General features: G+C 37.4%; 1 protein-coding gene across 9 annotated transcripts in view; it reads left to right on the top strand.

Annotated features, from left to right (window-relative positions):
• Window positions 1–25,063, top strand: part of HMBOX1 (homeobox containing 1) — a 166,148-nt gene that overhangs the window by 108,638 nt on the left and 32,447 nt on the right. For all 9 annotated transcript variants that reach the window (XM_037042202.1, XM_037042199.1, XM_037042201.1 and 6 more), the window contains exon 7: window positions 10,092–10,245. In XM_037042202.1, coding sequence (XP_036898097.1) covers window positions 10,092–10,245 — 154 coding nt within the window. The remainder of the gene's footprint in view (window positions 1–10,091; window positions 10,246–25,063) is intronic.

The raw sequence follows: 25,063 nt of genomic DNA, 5'->3' as shown, positions 1-25,063 counted from the left end.
AACTGGAAGTTAGGATTAGAGGCTTGATTAGATTCAGGTTAAACATTTCTGGCAAGAATACGTCATAGGATATTTAGGGAGGGTATGTACTATTGGCTGTGATTTACTTTGAAATGCATCAAAGTAAAATGGATAGGATATGTGATAAACTTAATACTATGTAGTAAAATATTAGCATGAATACAGATTTTTGCTGTAAATTCTTTCATTGTGTTCTATGTTTGAAAATTTTCAAAATAAAACATTGGTTCAAAATTCTTTGTAGGTAATGTTTACCTAATTTACTGCATATCAAGAGGCATGTATGGGCAAGTTGTAACATTATTCATATGCTAAGTTTGACCATTTGAAAAGTAGTTAAAGACCACCAGGTCTTGTGTTTGCAGTTTCTAAATAATCTACAGGGTGTAATTTTGCCACCAGTGGTTTTAGCATCCATCAGTGTTGCTCATTCCAGTGGAGATTGCAGACTGGTAATAATCTAACCTAACATTTCCTCAGCATTTGTTAGCTGGCAGTTTTTCTGCAAAGGATTTCCATTTTTAAATATTTTGTAATGATAATCTAGATATACCCTTCTCTTAACATAATGACTCTCATTGCTACCATTAGTTAAATGTCTAAAGCAGTACAGCTTAGTAGCAATATAGTGTAAATGACATGTGCAATTTTAAATAATCTAATAACCACATTTTAGAAGGTAAGAAGAAATAGCTGAACTTAATAGTGTGTTTTATTTAACAAATATGTCTTATTATTCAACATTTAGTCTTTCCTTCTTGTACTGATTCTTTCAAATACAATATGTATTTTACACTTAAAGCACCTGTTTCCAATCAGCCACATTTCAAGTGTTGAATATACATGTTGCTGGTGGCGACCGTGTAGGACAGCACAGTCCTAAGACGTGTCACACTTGAAGCAACACTTCAAAACTCAGCTCACTGCAGTCTTCCCAAAGACATCACTTCTCCCATGATTCACAGCAGAGCAAATCACATGAAGAGGGACAAACATTGGCATTTGTCTGTTTAATAGAGCAGCTTAAGCTGGCTAATAGCAAGGGCTCTACTAGGTAAATAAGGAACTTTGCTTAGAGGTTTCATGAGCCTGGTCACATTCCAGAAATTGGTTACCAGGAGAGCACTAAAAGGATTGTCAGGATGTTTTAAAATGAGGAATTTGGAAGGTGGACACTACTCATCTGTGTCAGGCAGTTACTTGTGTGTTTAGTACTGAGAACAGTGCCTAACATATAATCTCATCACAGTTGGTGGGGTGAAATTCCCACCCTGGGATTTCAGGGCTGGGCTCCATTCCCAAGCAGGCACTCAGATCACCAGGAATGTGCATTCGCTAGAAACAGGAAGGGGGACCAAGCTATAGCTTTTTTGCAGCTGATTTGATGGCACTGCCCACTGCAGAATACTACTGTTGGAATTCAGTTTTTAGCACTGGGAGGTATTGTGTTCTTCTTAAGCTGTTTTTTTTTAAGAAAAATAGTTTTATTTTTGCTTTTAATCTTATTTCCTGATGTCAGTTTATCTTAGAACCAGAGCGAGGTTCACCCATCATCAGGAGATTGGAGGGAGGTGGAACTAAGGCATTGAAACAGCAAAATGGGAAAGGACTAACATTGTTCATGCAGCTGTTGTTTAGGAGCTGTTTCTTTATAGAGATACTGCCTCCTTTTAAGAGTAAAATTGCTCTAATCATATGCATTTGCTGTTCATTAAAGTTATATCACCAGCTATCTCCATTTTTTCTTTCTTTTCCTTTTTAATTTGAAAATCAAATCCATACTGGTACTGAGTTCTCTCTAGTCAAGTTTTCTGTAGGACATAATTTAAACTGAGGATAATTTCATAATTCAATTGGTAGTTTTCCTTGCATCAACAGTAATTGGATATTAGCGACTAAAACTTAATTTTTAAAGTTTTCATTTGCATTTTAATCTTTATTATAAGAGCTAATGTGGTATGGAATTCTTTCTAGATAAGTGCAATTTTATTTTGTGTACTTTGACTTATACAATTTTTTTATATTTAAATTACAGTTGACAGAGAATATTAGTTTCAGATGTGTACACCCCGTGATTAGATGTTATGTAACTAGCTGATCATCCTGATAAATCTTGCACCCCTCTGACACCATACATAGTTATCAGAATAGTGTTGACTATATTCCCTGTGCTGTACTTTACATCACCATCTATTCTATTACTACCTATTTGTAGTTCTTAATCCCTTCATCTTTTCACCCAACCTCCCAACCTCCATCCCATCTATGTTCTCTGTATGTATCAATCCGTTTCTGTTCTGCTTGTTCATTTATTCTTTTAGGTTCAGTTGTTGATAGATACGTATTTATTGCCATTTTATTTTCTATATTTTTTATCTCCTCTCTTCCTCCTCCCCCCACTTCTCCTTATTTTTCTCCTTTTCCTCTCTCCGTCCTTCCCTCCCTCCCTTTTGAACCTCCTTCTTTCTTCTTCCCTTTAATATTTGATGTAATATTGGTTTGGTGATGATGAACTCCTGTAGCTTTTTCTTGTCTGGGAAGCTTTTTTATATATCCTTCCATTCTAAATGATAGCTTTGCTGACTAATCTTGCTTTTCATTACTTTGAATATTCTTTGCCAGCCCTTCTGGCCTGCAAAGTTTCTGTTGAGAAATCAGATGGCAGTCTTATAGAAGCTCCCTTGTAAGTAAGTAATTGCTTTTCTCTTGCTACTTTTAAGATTCTCTCTTTGGCCATAGCTGGTGTGGCTCAGTGAATTGAGTACCATCCTACAAACCAAAGGGTCACTGGTTTGATTCCCAGTCAGGGCACATGCCTCGGTTGTGGTCCCCCAAAAGGAGGCGCTTGAGAGGCAACCACACATTCTGTTTTTCTCCCTCCATTCCCCTCTCTCTAAAAATAAATAAGCAAATAAAAGATTGTCTCTTCGTTTTTAACCTTTTACAGTTTACTTATGATGTATCTTGGTGTGGGCCTCTTTCGGTTCATCTTGTTTGGGACTCTATGCTTCCTGGACTTGTATGTCCATTTTCTTTTTATTTTTGGCATTTACAACATTTTATTCTTTTTAAAATATATATTTTATTGATTATGCTATTACAGTTGTCCCATTTTCCCCCAATTATTCCCCTCTGTCTTGCACAGCCCCTCCCACCCACATTCTCCCACTTTAGTTTATGCCATGGGTCATACATACAAGTTCTTTGGCTTCTATATTTCCTATAGAATTCTTAACTTCCCACTGTCTATTTTCTGCCTACCATCTATGCTACTTATTCCCTGTACCCTTTCCTCGTCTCTCTCCCTCTTGCTCCCCCGCTGACAACCCTCCATGTGATCTCCATTTCTATGATTCTGTTCCTGTTCTAGTTGTTTGCTTAGTTTGTTATTTTTAGGTTTGGTTGTTAGTACTTGTGAGCTTGTTGTCATTTTACTGTTAATATTTTTTATTTTCTTTTCCTTAGATAAGTCCCTTGAACATTTATATAATAAGGGCTTGGTAATGATGAGCTCCTTTAATTTGACCTTATCTGGGAAGCACTTTATCTGCCCTTCCATTCTAAATGAGAGCTTTGCTGGATAGAGCAATCTTGGATGTAGGTTCTTGCCTTTCATGGCTTGGAATACTTCTTTCTAGCCCCTTCTTCCCTATAAGGTTTCTGTTTAGAAATCAGCTGATAGTCTAATGGGAACTCCTTTGTAGGTAACTCTCTCCTTTTCTCTTGCTGCTTTTAAGATTCTGTCCTTATCTTTAATCTTGGGTAATGTAATTATGATGTGCCTTGGTGTGTGCTTTCTTGGGTCCAGCTTCTTTGGGACCCTCTGAGCTTCCTGGACTTCCTGAAAGTCTGTTTCCTTTGCCAGATACGTTTTGAGGCTTTATTTTCCTTCACTGGAGCTCTGGGTTGCATGGTCTGTCTTGTTCCCGGTTGTTCCTTCCACTTTATCTTCATGCAAATGTGGAACTGCCCTGTCTGTCAGCCTCAGCCTCGCCCACCCTGGTCCTCCAGCCACCAGCCCTCTCCACCCCATCTCTGCCCATCTGCACTCCTCCTGTAGGTCTTGATGAATGTTTCTTCCTTAACTCCTTTGTTGTCAGGCTTCCATACAGTTTGATTTTCTGTCAATTCTGGTTGTTTTTTGTTTTTGAATTGGTTGTTGTCCTTCTTTTGGTTGTTTGAGGAGGCACAGTATGTCTATTTATGCCTCCATCTTGGCTGGAAGTCTGTATGTCCATTTTCTTGACTAGGTTAGAGAAATTTCCTGTCATTATTTTTTAATAGATTTTTTATTTCTTCCTCTCTTCTTCTGGCACTGCATCCCGCATGATGCAAATGTTGATATACTTGAAGTTGTCCCAAAAGTGTTCATTTTCTTGATCTTTGTTTCTTTTGGGTGTTTTTTGCTTCCTTATATTCCAAATTGCTGATTTGATTCTTGGCTTTTTCTACTCAACTGTGGATTCCCTGTAAATTATTTTTCATTTCAGTTAGTGTAGCCTTCATTTCTTACTGGTTCTTTTTTATGGTTTCATGTACTTTTTCATGCTGTTGAAATTCTCTGTGAGTTCATCTACTCTTGCCCTAAGCTCATTGAGCATCCTTATAACCAATGTTTTGAACTCTGCATCAAGTACATTGCTTGTCTCTGTTGTGATTTGTTTTTTTCTAGAGTTTGGTTCTGTTTTCTGTTTTCTCGTTTGAGGCATGTTTCTTTGTCTCCTTATTTTTGGCAGTCTCCCTGTGTTTGTTTCTGTGTATTATGTAGAGCTGCTATATCACTTGGGCTTGGTAGAGTGACCTAATATAGTAGGTGTCCTATTGGGTCTAGTGGCACAGCCTCCTGTTCACCTGAGCTTGGACTCCAGGTGTATCCCCTGCCTATTTCCCATGTGGGCTATGTACACCCTCGTGTTATAGTTGAGCCCTGATTGCTATTGGTATGCCAGTGGGAGGATTTACCCCAAGGCCCATCACCTGCAAGGACTGACTGTGTCCACTGTGGAGGATCAGCTGTGCGGGTGCTCACTGCACAGAGTGGGACTTCAGCGGGGCTCTGATGCCTGCTGAGTCTGTCCCTTGATTGTGTCACTTGTGAAGATAGCTGAGTGATGCTTTCATATGGCCTGAAGTTGTCCACTGGATGTGCTGGCTCTGGGGCCTCCCAGGAGCTATAGGTCAAGTTGAGCCACTGCCTGTGTTCTGCCCAGAGCTGCCTGGTATGAGTGATCTGTAGAAGGCTGCTACTCGTGCTACATTTGGAGGTACCAAGTAGGAGTCAAACTGTGAGCCAAGGCCAGCTGCTGCTAGTGTCAGGCCTGGGGCTACTGAGCAAGAGGTATGGGACACACTGAGGCCAGATGCTGCTTGTTTAAGAGATTTTAGGAAAGTCTGAAGCATGAGCCAAAACAGGCTATTCGTATGGAAACACCACCAGAAACACCTTGGGTGGGCCCCCGTGAGTTGGTGTGGCAGAGTCTCGGAAATTTTCAGGGTGGGGTGAACAGTATGATGCAGGTTAATCGAGTCTCAGCTATGGCACCTACCTGCCAGTTTGGTGAGGGGAGGAGGGTCTCAGAAAAGGAACAGTGGTCTCTGCCAGCACTTCTCTCTGGGAGAAGGCTGTTCCTCTAGCTCTTGCCTTGATGACGGACACTTCAGGTCCTCCTGGTATGTCCCTGGTGGCTTTTGAGATGCTGCCCACTGGAGCTAAGAAGGGGTGAGTCTGAATAAGGTCATGATAGGCCCTTTAAGAGGAATGCCTGGGACTCCAGAAGCGTTCTGTCTCCCTCTTCCACAATCCCTGCTGGTCTCTACAGCCAGAAGCTATGGGGACTGCTCTTCCCTGCACCAGAACCGTGGGCTAGGGTGCCTAGTGTAGGCCTGGGACCCCTCGCTCCTCAGGAGGGACTTCTGCAGTCAAGATAGCCCTCCCTGTTTTTATCCGCTACATGGGAATTACCCATTCCAGGTCTCCACCCCTCCTACCAGTCTCAATAAGACTTCTACTTCATATCTTTAGTTGTAGGACTACTGTTGAGCCAGGTTTCAGGCAGTTCTGACTGATGGTTGTTGTGTAGTTTGGTTGTATTTTTGATGTAGTTGTGGGAGGTGTGAGTACCGCATTTACCTATGATGCCATCTTGACCAAAAGCCTTGGATTTTAACTTTAGATTTTAGCTGAAGAACTATATTATTTCTTGTTACTCCTTGGACACTTTGAAACTACTATTTTTTTTATAACATGAACTAAACCTATGTTAGCATCTAATAGCCTACTTGTAGCCTATAATCTACTATATAGTTAGTAGTTGCTTGTGATACATCAGAATCTATTCTGCATGTCATTGCAGAGATGATTGGAATCCACCTAAATTTCCCTGGTTAAAAATTGGTTACCTAAATTACTGTGGAGGCTACATGGCTATTTTCTTCAAAGAGTTGGCTTTATATGAATTGGGTTTATATGTGGTAGTATTCAACTCATAAGTGAGTAAAGTAAGACACGAAACAGTGACTCTCACATATTGCCATTTATATAGGATGCAAACAAACACATACACGTTTATGCTGAGGCAAACAGGGAACATCTCTGGAAGGCCGCACCAGGAATTGATGAGTGGCTCTGTGGAGTGGACCTGAGGGTTGTTAACAAGTAACCTTTTGTGTCTTTCTGAATTTTGTACCATGTATTTGTACTATATATTCAAAAAGTAAATATAAGGTATAATGAAAAAGGAAGGCAGGAGGTGAAAAAAATTAGCCTGCCTTGTTAACAGCTTTCAAGATACAAAAAACTGAGACCCTGGGTTCACATAGTACAGACCTGCTTTTGAGAGGCTGTTAGGTAAAAAATACCACTAATTTTTATTGGTAGGTAGTTCTTTTATTTAATAATTTTTTTTTTCTATTCAGGATAGAGAGCTCATCAAAAGAAATATAAATGGTACCATCCCTTTGCATATATTCTGAGAAAAAATTTAAATTTAAGGAAAAATCACAAAATGAAGAAAGTACTTTGTTTACATAAATTTAAGTAAGCATTTTAAAAACAAAAAAATGTTTGAACATTCTCTATTCCTGGGCTTAGACTATTAATCATGATTAAAGTTCTTTTTTTCAACCCTTTCACTCTGGATCCATTTGGAAAAGGATTTTTGGTGGTGGTGGTTTTTTGTTGTTGTTGCTCTCTCTTTAAGTGGACTCAGCAAGAAAAATAATAGAATGGATATTTAGGTTATTTTTACTGATAATCCAATACATATAGATGTAGTATAATTCTCTGATAAACAGAACCGTCATCAGAATTTCCCAGCATAACCCAAAGCTTGCCAAGGCATATGAATAAAATAGTATGATGGAAAGTGATTGCAAACATTTTATCTTGTTTCTTATGAAAACATTTACAAGAAAATGCCTATTTTTTAAAAAAAGGAGTGAGTACTAAATTCAGCATGGTTGACATCAGAAGCTCCTTTATTTAATCAAATGAAGCCCCGACAGTCTTTTCCCTTGTCTGATGTAAACGTTACTGTAGCAGACAGGGTTTGCTGAGTTCTTCTTGGCTCATGGCACTGATTCCGCATATTTTTAAACTGAACAATTAAAGAAAGTTTGCCAAGAGGCTTATTCAGCAAGCCCATGAAGTAAATTTGGAGAAAAGAAGTATTACTCCCCTCCCCTTACTGCTGCAGAGTGTCAGAGCCTCGTGGAGATCGCATGTGTGATGTGGGGTCAGGTTAAGAAAGTACTTTTGGAGAGGCTAGTTTCTGTGAATGGAGTCGTAATGACATGCTTGTAGTTATACTTTTTTTTAAAAGATTTTATTTATTTATCTTCAGAGGGGAAGGAAAGGAGAGAGGGAGAGAAATATCAGCGTATGGTTGCCTCTCGTGAGTCCCCTGCTGGGAACTGGCCTGCAACCCAGGCATGTGCCCTGACTGGGAATCGAACTGCGATCCTTTGAATCACAGGCCTGCGCTACCAGCCTGGGCTGTCAGTTATACTTTTAACAGCTGATTGGTGAAGGCTCACCCAAAAGTTACCCTCATAAGGCCCACCTAGAAACAACCCTGATAAGAAATTACATATACAAAGAATACATTTATCAAAATTTAAAAATCTATCAGCAAATTAGGAAGAGGGTTTTTTTTCCCTTCTTAGTTTGCTAGATAAATGTGCAATATTTTGTCTTAATGGGAGCCCAAATATAATATGGGGGGAAAATGTTTCTGTGAAGAAAATAGGTAACACACTTCCTCTAAAGAAAACACAAAAAGTTGGTTGTTTCAAAAACCCAGAACTACTATAGTTTATTTCAGAGGAGTTTAAAGTCTTATATACATTGTTCCTGTATTCTAGTATCTTTGTATTTTTCTGTCAAAGTCAATAATTTTGAACAACTTCTGGGGTTCTCAGTTGCTCTCCACCCATTTTGACCAAAGCAAGTTGAACCAAGTTTTCTAGAACAAATCTCTATTAGTGTTTCCAGAGTACTTCTTATGCTATTTTTAAATACTGCTACATTGAAAAAAGAAAAAGAAAGGGAAAACCCTCAAAAGTAAAGGGGTAATACTATGTTTCAAATGAAGTGTGTTTACAGGTTTGAAATTATTCAAAATATCCACTTTTTGTACATAAGTTACCTTTGATTTCTATTGAAGTAATCAGCCACTACTCACTTCTCTCCCTCCTTTTTTCCTTCTTCCTCTTTTGCCCTTTCTTTTCTTTCCTGACAAATTTGATTTCATTCAGTTTCTTTGTAAAAAATCTGAACAACACAGAATATTATAAAAAAGCATAATTGTATTACCAATTAACCCCAATACAAAGAAAGAACCATTGTTATCAGTTGGCTTATTTCCTTCAACCTCACAACTGAGCCAAGCTTTTTGTATTTTTGGTTTTATCTGTACCCGTTTATCACTCTACTTAACTAAGAAGCATGCTATACGTGTATGTAGCCTACTGTAACTCTCGGAATTCACTGACCTCTTCCCTGTCCTCCACCCACAGAAGCCCCAAGTTCTCTATTCTCTGTTCTTTTATCAGAGCCCGGACTTGGGTTAGAGGACCTGCTGCCTTACCAAGCCCATTTCTACCTCTCTCTCATCAACCATGATGTTAGCTTGCCCTGTTTTGGACCTTTTATCATGGCCATTGAACAAAATTTATGTAGTCTATTTAGATAGATTCCAGCACCCTTGTCAGGCTCTAATTCCTGTTCATGTTCAGAAAGGTACCAAAACAAAGATTTTTAAACTTTCCAGCTCCCTAGTTCCTTCTTATAACTAAACTTTGGTAACTTTGAATTGGGCTCAGACTGAATTGCCAAGTTATCTTGGCAGAATGGAACGCTCTTTCTTGAACTGTTTGAAAAGGGGGTTTCAGTTTAGAGTTTCATAGTATGTGGGCCAGAAATTTTTTAAACCAGGGGTCAGCAGCAAACTTTCTATAAAAGGCCAGATAGTAAATATTTTAAGTTTTGTGGGCTATGTGGTCTGTGTCACAGCTATTCAACTCTGCCATTGTAATGCAAAAAAAAAAAAAAAAAGCAAATATGTACATGAGTGAATATGGCTATGTTCAAACAAAGCTTTATTGATTTTAGAGAGAGGAAGGGGGAAGACAGAGAGAGAGAGAAACATTGATTTCTTGTTCCACTTATTTATGCATCTATTGATTGATTCTTCTATGGGTTGATTGTTGTATATGTCCTGAACCCGCAACCTTGACTTATTGGGACAACACTCTTCACCAACTGAGCTACTTGGCCAGGGCTGGAAAAGAGATAGATTTTAAGCTTTGTTTTTTAAAAAAATGACACAGATAAAAAACAAAAGACAATCTGAAGAAAAAGACATTTTAAAATAATGATTTTTTAAGGAAGAGTTTTTGTTTCTTTGGATTTTTATTTTGGTCAAATTTTTACTTTTTAAAATATATAACTATCAAATGTATTAGGCCTGCAAGTTTCAATGGAGGAGCAAAAGTTTATTGTTGGTTTCATGATATATTTATCATTGGTTTTAATTAATAAGTATTGGCTAAAAATACCTTGTTTATTTCAGGGGCTACGCTAAGTATGAGACCAGCCCCTATTCCAATAGAAGACCCTGAATGGAGACAAACGCCTCCCCCCGTCTCTGCTACATCCGGCACCTTCCGACTGCGACGAGGGAGCCGATTCACCTGGAGAAAGGAGTGCCTGGCTGTCATGGAAAGGTACATGTCTCCTTTTCCTGTGAGCAGTCTTCCAAAGAGAGACACTTAAGATAGATTTGGACAGTTTTCACGTCAAACAAATAATTCGGGATCTAGGTTCTATCTCTAAAAGTATTCGTGAGTATTATAAATGCTGTATTATTGAACTAACATGTTCTTACCATTGAGAATTCGTAAAACTGGAGTTAACATCTCTCAATATAATTTAATAGTGTCCTCAGTAATTTAAGAAACTTTAAAAGAATTTTCTTAACAATTGTCAGTTTTTTAAAAAGGTTGATTTAAGTATCTGCCATGGTGATTCAGCCTTGACTCCTGGCTCAGTACTGATGGAAAGAGTCTGCTTAACAGTCTCAGAAGGGCTGTGCAGTCAGTGAGTTGTCTGTGGATCCTCATCTGAAACCAGTCCCAAGTCTTAGAACCCTCCCCACAGGGAGTTTTTCTTGCACTGGTGATTCTCAGAGTCTCGGCAGGCATCCAAACTGGTCCTTTCACTTTGAGATTCTTTTCCTTTGCACCTCTGATCAAGTTAGCTAACACCTTCCCCAAAGACTTTACATTGTAGCTGGTTAGAGTAACTGTAGTTTGGTGAACTGCCACCCCTGGTTCCTCCAGTGTCTCTCTGGTATCTTTAAGCCATGCCTGTGGCACGGCCTCCTAAGGACTTGCTGCTCCTCAGTGAGAGTAATCAGCAGGGAGTCAGGAGTAGGAGGGGGCCGACGGAGCTCACAGTTGTAGCTGTGACTGTGTCTTTCTCAAAGAGCTAGAAGTTTTTAAAATTTAGATCTTCATATTCTATTTTGAGAAAACTCTTTGATATCTGAAATTCAATAAAATAATTGAATGATTATGTAGGAGGCCACTGAGAAGTTTTTTAAATGTAAAAAATTTTCCAGTTATATACAGTATTATATAGTTTCATGTGTACAACATAGTGGTTAGAGTTTTATATAACTTAAAAAGCGATCCCCCAAAAGTCTGGTACCCTCCTGGCACCATATACAGTTATTACAGTGTTATTGACTGTATTTCCTGTGCTGTACTTACATCCCTGTGTCTGCTTGTATAACAGCAATTTGTATTTCATAATCCCTTCACCATTGTCACTTATCTCCACAACCCCTCTCTCATCTGGCAGCCATCAACTTGTTTACCGAATCAGTGGATTTGTTTCTGGGGTTTTTTGGTTTTGGTTTTGGTTTTGGTTTTTTTTTTGCTTATTTTGGTTTTTTAGATTTCCCATATAAGTGAAATCATATGGTATTTGTGTTTCTCTATTTATTGCATTTAGTGTAATACCTTCTTGGTCCTTCCAAGTTGTTGCAAATTGCAAGATTTTGTTCTTTTTATGGCTGGGTAATATTCCATTGTGTGTATGTTCCACTTTTACTTTACCCATTCAAATGTCGATGGACACTTAGGTTGCTTCTCTGTCTTGGCTATTGTAAATAACGCTGCAGTGAACATGGGTGCACATATTTTTTAAATTAGTGTTTTGCTTTTCTTCAGATAAATAATCGAAAGTGGAATTACTGGGTTATATGGTAGTTTTATTAAGTTTTTGAGGACCTCCATACTGTTTTTGATAGTGGCGGCACCAATTTACAATCCCACCCACAGTGCACAAGGGTTCCCTTTTCTCCACACTTCTTGACAACTTTTGTTTGTTGATTTATTGATGATAACCATTCTGACCGGTGTCAGGTGATATTTTATATTGGTTTTAATTTACATTTCCTGGATGATTAGTGATGTTGAGCATCTTTTAATATGTCTATTGACTATCTGTATGTCCTGTTGGGAGAAGACAGGTCTGTTCAGGTCTTCTGCCAATTTTTTAATTGGATTGTTTGTTTTTTGGTGTGAAGTTGTATGAGTTCCTTCCATATGTATTGGAGGTATCATTGGCAAGGATCATCTTCTAGTCAGTAAGTTTTTTGTTTTGCTGATGGTTTCCTTCGCTGTACAAAAACTCTTTAGTTTAATGTAGTCCCATTTGTTCATTTTTTGGTTTCTCTTGCTAAAGGAAACATATCCAAAAAAAATTACTAAGAGCAATGTCAGAGGGTTTACTGCCTACGTTTTCCTCTAGAGTTTTATAGTTTCAAATCTTACAGTTAAGTCTTTAATCCATTTTGAGTTTAAGATGATGGCCAGTTTCATTCTTTTGCATGTATTTGTCCATTTTTCCCAACACCATTTATTAAGAGACTGTCTTTACCCTCTGGTATTAAATAGATTGTTGCCTCCCTTGACATAGATATAGGCATGGGTTTATTTGTGGGCTCTCTGTTCTCTTCCATTGATTTTTGTGTCTGTTTTAAATGTCAGAGCCATGCTCTTTTCATTATTATAACCTAGTTTAGTTTTGATAACAGGTAGCATGATACCTCCAATCTTGTCCTACTTTCTCAAGATTGCTTTGGCTTTTTGGAGTCTTTGTGGTTTTATATAAATTTTTGGATTGTTTTAGTTCTGTGAAATATGCCATTGGTGTTTTGATAGGGATTGCATTAAATCTGTAGATTGGTTTGTATAATATGGAAATTTTAACAGTAGTAATTCTTCTACTTCATAAGCCCAGTATTCCTTCCATTTATTTGTATTTTCTTTAATTTCCTTCTTCAGTGTCTCACACATTTTCACGTATAGGTCTTTTACCTCCATGGTTAAGTTTATTCCTAGGGATTTTATTCTTTTTGATGCAACTATAAATGGGATCATTTTCTTAAATTCTCTTTCTGATAGTGTGTTGTTGATAAAAATGCAACAGATTTCTGAATATTAATGTGTCCTACTTTACTGAATTCATTTTATCAGTTCGAATAGTTTTTTTGGTAAAATCTTTAAGGTTCTCTATATATAGTGTCATTTAATCTACAAATGATGACAGTTTGCCTTCTTCCTTTCCAATTCTCATGCCTTTTATTTCTTTTTGAGTACTGTGGCTAAGCCTTTCAACACTATATTGAATAAAAGTGTTGAAAGTGGTCAGTGCTGTCTTGTTCCTGAACAAAAAGCTGCAGATTTTCATTGTAGATTATGGTGTTGGCTGTGGATTTGTGATATGTTGCTTTATTATGCCCACTCTGTCCCCAGTTTGCTGAGTTTTTAATCATAAATGGGTGTTGGGTTTTGTCAAATGCTTTCTTTTCTGCATCTGTTGATATGATCATACTATTTTATCTTTCATTTTGTTCATGTGTTGTATCAGGCTAATTGATTTGTGGGTATAGAATCAACCTTGCATCTGGGAGTAAATCCCACTTAATCATGGTGTATGATTTTTTTAATGTATTGCTGTATTCAGTTTGCTCGTATTTTATTGAGGCTCTTTGCATCTGCTCATCAAGGATATTGGCCAATAATTTACTTTAGTCTGGTTTTGGTGTCAGGGCAACACTGGGAGGCCACTGAGATTGAACTTTCTTTGGTAAAAATAGGTGCACTGAGTCTCAAAGGTCAGAAATACTTGTATTTTTACTTTGATTTGGTAGTTAACCATCTAACTATAGCACCAGGACCTGATCCGTAGTAGGTACTCAGTGCTCTTTAAAGTTGAATTGACTTTGGATTCAGGTGTCCCATAGGAAATGGTATAAATTAATTACATACAAATGCAAAGTGTTCAGTGTATTTAGGGTGGATCTAAAGTAGAATTATCCTTTTAGTCTCCTACTTATAAGTAATGTTTATAGGATTTTGTTTTATGTGAAATAAGGTAATAATTTTCCAGTACAAAAATACTTCCTAAGATTAAATGAGGAGGAAAAAAATATATTAAGCAGAGGTAAAAACAAATGGGTTTTCATATTGACATTTCTCAATTTCAGTAGTAAAAAAAATGAAATCGAATGCATAAAACTAGGTTTAACTTCTAAGCTGATAAAGAGTAGATATTTACATTGAGAAAGCTTCAGGTTTTGGGGATTTTTTCCCCAATTATCTAGTCTGACCAGTCTAATGACATATTGGAAAGAGCATTTGACTCAGTCAGAAGACCTAAAATTGGTTTTGGCTTTGCTTTTAACCCAGCTGAGTAACTTTGTGCACGTTATAAACTCTGAGCTGTAGCTTCCTCATCCTATAAAATGAAGTTTTTCAATAGCCAGTAACCAATAATATGTCATCCAGTACTTTGGCCATCGCTCTTCCTGCCTATTTCCTGATTATTTCCCAGCTTATTAACTTTGCTACCTGAAAGAGAAAGAGATTTAAAATGCTGTTGTTCAGGCCATCTGTCTGTTCTTGTGATAATTTGAAATGAAAAGGTTGCTTCAGGAAAAGGTTGGCTCCAGTAGCCAAAATGAGACTGTAGGTTATCACTGATGTCATCATCTGTTCCTTTCCTCACTCTCTTTATTGTGGATAAGAGTAGAAGCCATTTATTGAATAAAACAAATCCTTATATGCTTGATTAAAGTGAAAGAATGAGGTATATGGTCCTAGAGAACTAACATGTACAATCTGATTTTTCTCAAGAAATCTTGATTCCTTTAAAAATTTTCTTCAGATCTCACCATGTAACAGACATAAAATTAAATAATAATGTTGAACTGACTTGCAATGTTGTACATGTTTTTCTGTGTAACGAAATAAGCTTTGGTATTAGTTCCTAGTTGGTATAAGTTCTAATTGTGCTACTGCCTCATTTAATTTAATTTTTTTTGTGAAGATACCAATATATATTAATCACATAATGTCAGTGTGAGGAAGGATTAATTTAAAACTTGATAGCATTAATAATGATAGGAAATATTCCTAGTGCGTTTTAAGACTTGAATGCTGAAGGCTTTGCAGTTCTTTTTATTTTTTTTACAAGGGAACAAGAACTAGTCACAATATCATGGTGATTCGGTTGCTGTTCAAAAGATACCGAGCACTTAGCCTGTGTAAGGCCCCCATTTAATATTAAATTTCACTTTTTAACCCTAATTTTTATTAATAAATGTCTTTAATCCAGGAATTGGTTAACTTTGGTTTAATTTTATCTTGCCTGGCACAACCAGGAAGAAAGTATGTGGTTTATTCCAGTAGTTGCAAAAAGCCTTTCAGAGTAGTAATAGCAATAGTAGAGGGTCACGGTATAGTTTTTAACAGTGAAAATGGAACTCATTTATTTTTATTAATATTTGGAGCAGGGAACATTGATTGTCCCACTTATTTATGCATTCATTGGTTGTTTCTTACATGTGCCCCGACCAGGGATCAGGTCCCCAACCTTGACGTGTCGAGGTAACACTCTAACCAACTGAGCTACCCAGCTAGGGCAGAACTTTTTATTTTCTAACGTGAATGTAAATTTCCTGGCCTCCAAGCAGTGCATGATGTTTTTTCCTAGACTGAATGGGTGAGTACATATGCACAGGCTGTAAAGCCAGCAAGTCCTAGCCTTACTCACATACATTAGTTAAGTCAAAAACTATTCTATTCTTCATACTATACACCAAGATAAATTTCAAATAAATTTAAAAAGCAAGTCTATATAAATAATAGAAGAAAACATTGGTGATTCCTTTCTATTCTGGAGATGGAGAAATTTTTTCTAACACTGACTCAAAAATCCAAAAGCAGTCAGGGAAAGAATTGACTAATTTCAATGTATAAATTAGAAGAAAAACTTTGTGGTAGAGGGCTGTGAACACAGGAGAGGGAGGGAGGGAGTTCAAATTCAGATTATACTGAGATGCCATTCTTTTCCTATCACAATGGCAAAAATCTGAAAGTTCCAACTTTTTTTATTGATTGGGCTGTAGAGAAATGAGAAACGGGCACTATACATTGCTTGTGAGAATGCAAAATGGCACAACTTTGTTGAGAGGAACCCGTGGGTTTGCCCTTGCCTCAGCATTTCTTCATCTAGAAAATTAACCCAAAGACATACTGGCATAATTTGAAAGGGTAGCAGCCCTGTTTGTAATAATATAAAAGTAATGAAGTCAACCTATATGCCTGTTGGTAGGGCGAATAAACTATAGCACATTCATATCACATGCTGGGTGTCTAGACTCACACAGTGGAATGCTATGCAACTGAAAAAAGGAATGAATTTTTCCTTTCTCCAAACAAAAACAATACTGTGACCTTCTGTACCATTGCGGTATTTAATGTTTTGAAAGGCTTTTTTATTGCATTTTTACAACTTTGAGAATGAATAATTCTTTATATACATTGATCTCCAGGATATAATGTTATTTTCAAAAGGCCGTGTCTGTTGTATAAAGGAGGCTATTGTTAATGTATCTGTGTATTTGCTTATAACTTGTTTTAAAATGAAGGGAAAAAACAAATAAATGATGTGGTTACCAATAGAAGAGAAAAAAAGAGGGGACAAGCTAGACTTCTGAATATACCTTGTTTTGACATTGTAATATAAATGTTTTATGTAGTTATAAAGCAAAATTAAATTGAAATGAGTGGAAGGTGATACCTAAAAAATAACTAGAATGAAAAAAAAACAAACCTATATATAAATTGGTGACTTAAACTCTTAGAAACTATATCAAATAACTTTATAATAACAGTATTTTGACTATGCTTCCCAGTTTAGAAATAAGAACTACAACAACATTTTATACCGTTTTTAGTAATTTTGTTAATATTTTTATTCAGATACTATTATTTCTAGTTGTATAGATATAGACATAAATATAGATAAAATAGTAATGTTATTATAAACCAAGATTTTCCTTGTAAAAGAGATACAAAAAAATCAAAAGAATTAAAAACTGTAATCTTGCATATGTGTATGCATAAAGGTAGAAATGTATCTCAAGTTTATTATTTTAATAACAGCCTTATTGAGGTACAGCTCACCTACCTAAAGTGTGCAATACACACTTGTCATAATATTCACAGTCACACAAATGTTCTTCGCAATGTCACCATCGGAAGCTGCCAGGTAGTAGTCACTCTCCCCTGACTCTTCTCCAGCCTTCAGGGATCCTTAACCCGCTCTCTCTGTACGTAGATATGCCCATTCTGGACTTCCCATGTAAATGGACTTACGCAGTATATGGCCTTTTGTGACTCACATTCATTTAGCATAATGTTTTCAAGTTCCATCTGTGTTGTAACATACATTGGTATTTCATTCCTTTTTCCTATCAAATAATATTCCATTATATAGATGTGCCATATTTTATTTATTGATCAGTTGATGGAATTTGGGATTGTTTCCAGTTTTTTAGCTATTATGAAAAATACTGCCGTGAACAAAATTTGTGTTCTAGTGGAACTGCTGTGTCATATAGTAATTGTGTTCAACCTTTTAAGGGACTGCCAGACTTTTCCTAAGCCAATGCACCATTTTTATATTTCATTCAGCATGATGGTTCTAGTTTCTCTCCAACACTTGTTATTGTCTGTCTTGTTGGTTGTAGCTGTCCTCGGGTGTGTGAAGTAGAATCTTATTGTTCTTGTGCAGTCTCATTTAACTTGCATTTCCTTCTCTAATTACGTTACGCATTTTTCATTTGCTTATTGGTTATTTGTATCTTTTCCTTGAAGAAATATCTGTTCAGATCCTTTGACCATTTTTTAAATTGAGTTATTTGTCTTTTATATTGAATTGTAAGACTTTTTTGTGTATTCTAGGTTCAAGTCCCCTTTCAGATACATGGTTTGCAAATACTTTCTCCCATTCTGTGGGTGGTCTTTTCACATTCTTGATAGTGACCTTTGGAACATGTGTGTTTTTAATTTTGATGAAGTCCAATTTATTTTTTGTGTCTGTTGTTTATGCCTTCACTATGATATCTAAGAAGGCTTTGCCTAAATCAAAGTCACAAAGATTTATTCTTATTTTTTCTAAGCGTTTTATACTTATAACTCTTACACCTAGATCTTTGATGCATTTTTAGTTAATTTTTTGATGCATTTTTAGTTAATTTTTCGATATGATAGAAGAAGCGCAATATTATTTTGCATGTGACTGTCCAGTTGTCCTAGCACTACTGAAAAAACTATTCTTTTCCCATTGATTAGTCTTGCATTCTTGTCAAAAATCAATTGACTCTAAATGTGAGGGTGCATTTCTGAACTCTCGAATCTGTTCCATTTGTGTACGTATATATCTATCCTTATGGCATAGTGTACTGATGTGATCGCTGTCATGTTGTAGTGAGTTTTAAAATCTGGAAGTATGAATTCTTTGCTTTCTTCTTTTTTAAGAAGGGAAGATTGTTTCGCCTGTTGTGGGTCCCTTGGAATTTCCATGTGAGCTTTAGGACCAGTTTATCAATTTTGTTACAAAGTCAGATATAATTTTGATGGGAAAATTCTGTGATACTGAATTTGAATTATAAACAGTGGTATAATGGATTACATTTTCTGTGGAAAATGCCTAGGGAGAGCTTTTTAGCTCTACCTACTCAAAAGGCCTATAAACAATGACCCATCTAGTAGAAATTAGCATGCCTACAGCCCAGGTTGTGACTGTAAGTTCCATTACCACTTCTTTTTTTAAAAAAAAAAAAGATTTTATTTATTTATTTTCAGAGAGGGTGAGGAGAGGGAAAGACATCCATGTGAGAGATAAATATCCAATAGCTGCCTCTCACACACCCCTAACCAGGGTCCTGGCCCACAGCCCAGACATGCGCCCCAACTGGGAATTGAACTGGAGACCCTTCAGTTCATAGGCCAGTGCTCAATCCGCTGAGCCACACCAGCCAGGGCCCATTACCACCTCTTCAACAAATGTCTGATTCCAAGCCTGGGGCAGGAAATGTACATGATGAGACTAGACATCCTGTTAAAAGAAGGCCATTCCAGATCAGTGATGTCAGAAGGACTCAGGAGCTACCTTGAAGAGTCTCCCACTCTCTAAAGAAAGGGACAGTTTGAATATTAGTAGAGATACCAATTGTAATAGATTGAAGCACATCAAACTTATTAAAAATCCATGTCTAATAATGATACTAAAAATTATTGGTCAATAATTTGGAGAATTATTGGAGAATGTTAGAGAGTCAACTGAGTATTTGGAGAATGTTAGAGAGCCAACTAAGTATTTAAAAGTGGTAAAAGGAAAGAACTGAGCATTTTATGGGCCTTTCACATACGAACTTTATCTTCAGTTAATCAGTTTTTCTCGGATGGATTCCAGCTAATAAATGAAAAGGGAGTAATATAATTAGAATAGTATCATTTTGCAAACACCTCATGAGATAATAGGTTTGACAATGATTGTTCATAGCTGCTAACATCCCCGAAAGTCAGCAAACTAGGCACTGTGTACCTCTTGGAGGATGTACACAGCACCCCAGTAGAGTGTTCTTTCCAACAAAATTGGATCAAAGCAAGCCGTTAGACCCAGCTCTAGGTTTATAGGAAATACGAAACAAAGTTCTGTTAAATGATACTGTGGGGATTTAAGCCAACAAAATCAATGATATGAGAGACCCTAAGAATAACAACTCAGTTTCTTCAAGTGTTAAAAAAAAATCTTTTGACCATTGGCTGGATAAATAATGATTCTTGTTTCAGTTATGATAATGGTTCCTTACATATAAATGGTGCTACACTTATAAAAATAAGAGTTCTTATTTTTAGAAATGTGTACTGAAATACATAATAAAATAATATGATGTCTGGGATTTACTTAAAATTAACACAAGGTGGAAGGATGGGGCACGGGTGTGGATAAACCAAGAGTATCAGTTAGTTGATGATTTCTATAGCTTGGTGATGTTTACCTGGGATTTCATGATACAGTTCTCTTTATTTTCGTGTATATGTTATATGTGTGTTAAAGGAGGATCTAAATTTTAGATCAAATCACATGGAACTATGAGAAATGAAAAGTCTTGATAATACCACAATACCTCAATTACACAATGTTACCTGATAATAACATTTACTTAAAAATATTTGAGTAGGCCCAGTAACACACTGATGAATGCAAGTAGTTCCTGCCCTCTTGGAGTTCACAGTCAGGTTGGAGATAAACAACCAGATGATCACATAGATGAAGGTAACATTGCAACTGTAACACAGGTACAAAAGGAAAGGTACTTGGTGCTGGGAGATCTTATAACAGGGGATATGGGAAGTGTTAATTAGGTAAAAGGAAAGGAGAAAATGTTACAGGTAGAAAGGAGAGATGTAGTCTTATACTCTACTTAAATTTAAATTATTTAAAATTAAATAAAATTCATAACATTTCAAGTGCCTAGAAAGTCATTCGTGGCTACTGACAGCACAGTTATAGAATATTCCTGTCACTGCAGAAACTTTTATTGGACAGCTCTGATGCAGAACAACTGTAGCTCGTCCCCAATAGAAAGATGTGGTTATATTCACCCTGTGTTCATTTGTTTTGTTTTACTCTTCATTCAGAATCTTAAGGTAAATACAAATGTAGATTAAAAACCAAACGTTAAGTCCACTGAAATATTCTAGAAAATTTTCTGTGACCATGACAGACACAGGTATTTCACTAATTCACATGCCAAAATGAGTAGCCTTCTGCATCCTTTTTCTCATCTAGCCCTGCTTTTCAAAGTACAAGATTGAATGACAAATCATGATGAATGATGGATTTTTTTCTCTAATGAGCATTCATTCACTTATCAAGCATTTATTTTTACACACTGCATTTGGTGGATATTTCCCTTGAGTGTCCTAATTTTCGACAGTTCCTTACACACACAAACTTCTTTCATGCTCTTTGTTGAAGAGACCAAAGATTTGTCCTGATGAATTTACCACACTTTAGATTTGGCCAGTTAACATCTGAGTAGTGTCTCTTAATATGACTGCATATTTTCTGCACACAGGTAATTCGATGTAGGGTCTTGATTAGATTCTGGTTCAGTCCTTTTGGCACATAACTGGTGCATTGTCCTTCCTGTTACATCATGTAAGGAGGCACAAAATGTCTGGATGTCCCATTTTTAGTAACTCTAAGATTAAACAGTGGATTCAGCCCCATCATCCCAATCTACTTCTTATAAAGTTCCCCCATCTACCAAATAGTTTTAGAGCAGTGAGTCTTATTCCTGGCTGCGTATTAGGATCACCTGGGAGCTTCCAACATTACCGATGAGTACTTACCCCTGACCAACTGAATCGTAGTTTCTGGGTGTGAGACCGAGGCAGAGGTATATCTGAAAAGTCCCCAAGTGACTCTGAAGAACAGCCAGGATTGGAAACCACTGTTTCATCATCTGCTGATGCATTTTTTTCCTACTCAGTTGTTTCATAAGGGGTTGTAGAATGGGTGTGTTGCAATTTTTTCATTTATTTTGCATTAATCAGCTACAATTCTCCTGTAAAGAACTTTTTCTCAACTCTGTAGTTACCTTGAAGTACATTATCTCACACACTTGGAGGTGGGAGAGCACTGGCATATAAACAATTACGGAATGGAGGAATAAACACTGTTATGAAAATAGTAATAAGTTTGCGGGATCATGAGATGCACAGAAGCAGAAGAAAGCCAGGAAGACTTTACCAGAGTGGTGAGTTTGGCCGCACTCTAGTGGATGAGGGATAGTTCACTAGTTACAGAATCAGAGAAACGATTCTATAATGTTAGATTATCGGGTCTTTGTGGCAAACATAGAGATTTTCATTAGGAGCATCTCCACGTTGATTCTTCAGGGCTTTATCATACTATGCATGCTATAATTAAATAAGTGCCATGTTTAATTATACTTTAGCTTTGGTTTTCTGGATTAATCATTAAGGAGATTAAACCTGATCAGATTGGTCTATTGGATGATATTAGTGGGAATATGGAGGATGGGCAAAAAAACCAGCTGATCAGTACATGTCTGAGCACGTATCAGACACCTAGAGTCAAGGGAAGGCAGATGTGAAATAAATGTGAGTTGTACTATATCTGTCCTGTGTCACTTGAATAAGATTTTACAGTTTATGTATAATTAGTGACCTTATTCATCATTATTCCATGCGACAACTGATCTTATTTAATCTTCATGATTCTGTACTATAGATATTTTATTATTTACAGTTTATTTTTAAGAACCGTAGAATCCTGGCCACTGTGGTTCAGCTGGTTGGAGCATTGGCCCATAACCGAAATGTTGTGGGTTCTGTTCCCTGTCAGGCCACACACCTGGGTTGCAGGTTCAATCCTGATCCTGGCACATATGGGAGACAACTGATAGATTGTCCCTTCACACTGATGTTTCTCTCTCCCTTCCTTTCTCTCTAAAAGGGGTAAAGAAAGTGACTAGCCTATACACGTATGTAAATGAATTGGAGAAGGGATAGACTGAGGCCAGCTAGGAGGCTGTTGTTAGAGTAATGCATGCGTGAGTGGTAAGGACCCAGACTATATTATTAAAGCAAAGGGAAAGAAAACCAATAGAAGATCATAGATGTCAGAAAAAGCAATGAAGATACAAACCAGCCAAACCAGTTCCGTGCTGAACATAGAGATGACAGCAGGAGTCTGAAGGACAGCTCAGCCATGGAGGTGCTCTCGGAGTGTTCATCTAGGAGCCAGTCTCAGAACTGTTTTTTTTTTAATTTTAATTTTTATTAAATTCTTGTTCAAGTACAGTTTTCTGTCTTATATTCCCAGCCCTGCCCCCCCAGTGCTCCCCACCTCCCTCCGATTTCCGCCCCCCACCTTAGTTATTGTCCATGTGTCCTTTATACTTGTTCATGTGAGTCCGTCCCCTTTTCCCCTATGATTCTCCCCCCTCTCCCCTCTGGACCCTGTCAGCCTGTTCCGTATTTGAGTGTCATTGGTCATATTTTGCTTGCTTGTTTGTTCTGTTGTTTAGATTCCTGTTAACGGTGATATCATATGGTATTTGTCTTTCACTTCCTGGCTTATTTCACTCAGCATAATGCTTTCCAGTTCCATCCATGATGTTGCAAAGGCTAGGAGTTCTTTCTTCCTTTCTGCAGCATAGAATTCCATTGTGTAACTGTACCATAGCTTTTTTAAAAAAAAATATTTTATTTATTTATCTTTAGAGGGGAAGGGAAAGAGAGAGGGAGAGAAATATCAATGTATGGTTGCCTCTGCCGAGGACACACAATGTATCGTATGTCCCCTGCCGGGAACTGGCCTGCAACCCAGGCATGTGCCCTGACTGGGAATCGAACTGCGATCCTCTGGTTCGCAGGCCCGTGCTCAATCCACTGAGCTACACCAGCCAGGGCTGTACCATAGCTTTTTGATCCAGTCATTTACCAATGGGCATCTAGGTTGCTTCCAACTCTTGGCTATCGTAAATTGTGCTGCTATGAACATTGGGGTGCATAGGTTCTTTTGGATTGGTGTTTCAAGGTTCTTAGGATATACTCCTAATAGTGGAATTGCTGGGTCAAAAGGCACGTTCATTTTTAGTTTTCTTAGAAAATTCCATACTGTTTTCCATAGTGGTTGTACCAGTTTGCAGTCCCACCAACAGTGAACTGTTAAATCACAGTTTCACTTCGGGCAGGTACTCTGATGTAGTGAAGAGTGGGTGGGCTGTAGAGTCAGACAGACTTGCCGTTCAATCTCAGCTTTGCCTTATGTTAATCTTTAGGAATTTTCAATTTTCTGTAAAATAGGGATGGTTATTATGAGAAGTTAGGAGATGTGTGTGAAATAATATATGTGAAGCACATACTGGAATGCCTTCCGCATAACCAATGTTAAACAACTTTCTTTAAATCTAAGTTTCTTTTACTTAAGAGCTTTCACTGTGAAGATATCTCAAAATTTCTGTTTTAGGAGCTTTCAGTGGCACTAGAAATGAACGTATAGGAGCCATCAGTATAATAGGCAGAAAGTCACTAGTAGGAATGAACCCTAGTTAAACCCTGCTCTTCTCTTCCTGCCTTATTTTCTTACGCTGTTTCTGTACTTTTGCAGCTAAATGTGGCTAGAGGAAAACTTAAAACCCTGCTGACTGATCTCGTTTTAAATTCATGACCATGAACCTCAAGTGGGTCTTTAATTCCGCCAGACTCTGTCTTCCTAGTTCATTCTTTCTCACTCTCCTGAACAATTATTCCATACTTTGTTCTCTGTGTACTCCACGTCTTTGTTCTCATGATGACCTTGCTTCTCGTTTACACGAGGAGAGGGAGGCACTTGGAAAAGAACTCTGGCTGGCATACAGCACACACAGATTCTGTGTTCCTGCCTCTTACCATCCCCAAAGCACTTCAGTGATATTCCCTACCATGAAGAAAAATTTTTCTCCTACTGCATATTTTTGTGCCTGGCTAACAGCAGATACTCATTTCACAAGTACATTATTCCCCCCTCCCTTTTTTTGCCTTTTTCACTTCTTTGACCTCATTGCATTATGTATACTACATATTTGACTTTTAAAATACCTACTTCCAGCAACATTTATTGTCACAAAGGACACTATTAGGATTCTGACTGTATGAAATGTTCAGAATAGGCAAATCTATAGAGACAGAAAGTAGATACATGGTTGCCCAGGGCTGGAGGATGGAGGTGTTTCGTGTGTGGGTGGGGGGAGGCTAAGGGGTGTTGGGTTTCTGTTTTTGGTGATGACATTTCCAAAATTGATCATGGTGATGCTCACACAACTCTTTGAATATACTAAGAGCTATTGAATTTCACACTTTAAATGGGTCAATTTTGGATATGTGAATTATATCTCAATAAAGCTGTTTTTAAAAAGAAACCTTTAGTGCACTATTAGGGGTGTCACATGTACAGGCTGGGGTAAGGGTAGATTCACAGTTTTTTGTATGGAAAATAATAATAGCACAACTTTGTTTCATATTCTTACAATGGAAAGCTACTTTTGCTTCACCCTGTGTTTGTCATTTTCATTTAATCCTCACAGTGTCCCAATTTCTGCTC

This window comes from Sturnira hondurensis, unplaced genomic scaffold, assembly GCF_014824575.4.
Source record: "Sturnira hondurensis isolate 20B ecotype Veracruz unplaced genomic scaffold, ASM1482457v3 Scaffold0003693, whole genome shotgun sequence".
Taxonomy (NCBI): Eukaryota; Metazoa; Chordata; class Mammalia; order Chiroptera; family Phyllostomidae; genus Sturnira; species Sturnira hondurensis.
The sequence above is the reverse complement of the archived record's forward strand: the minus strand, read 5'-3'. Positions and strand labels throughout refer to the sequence as shown.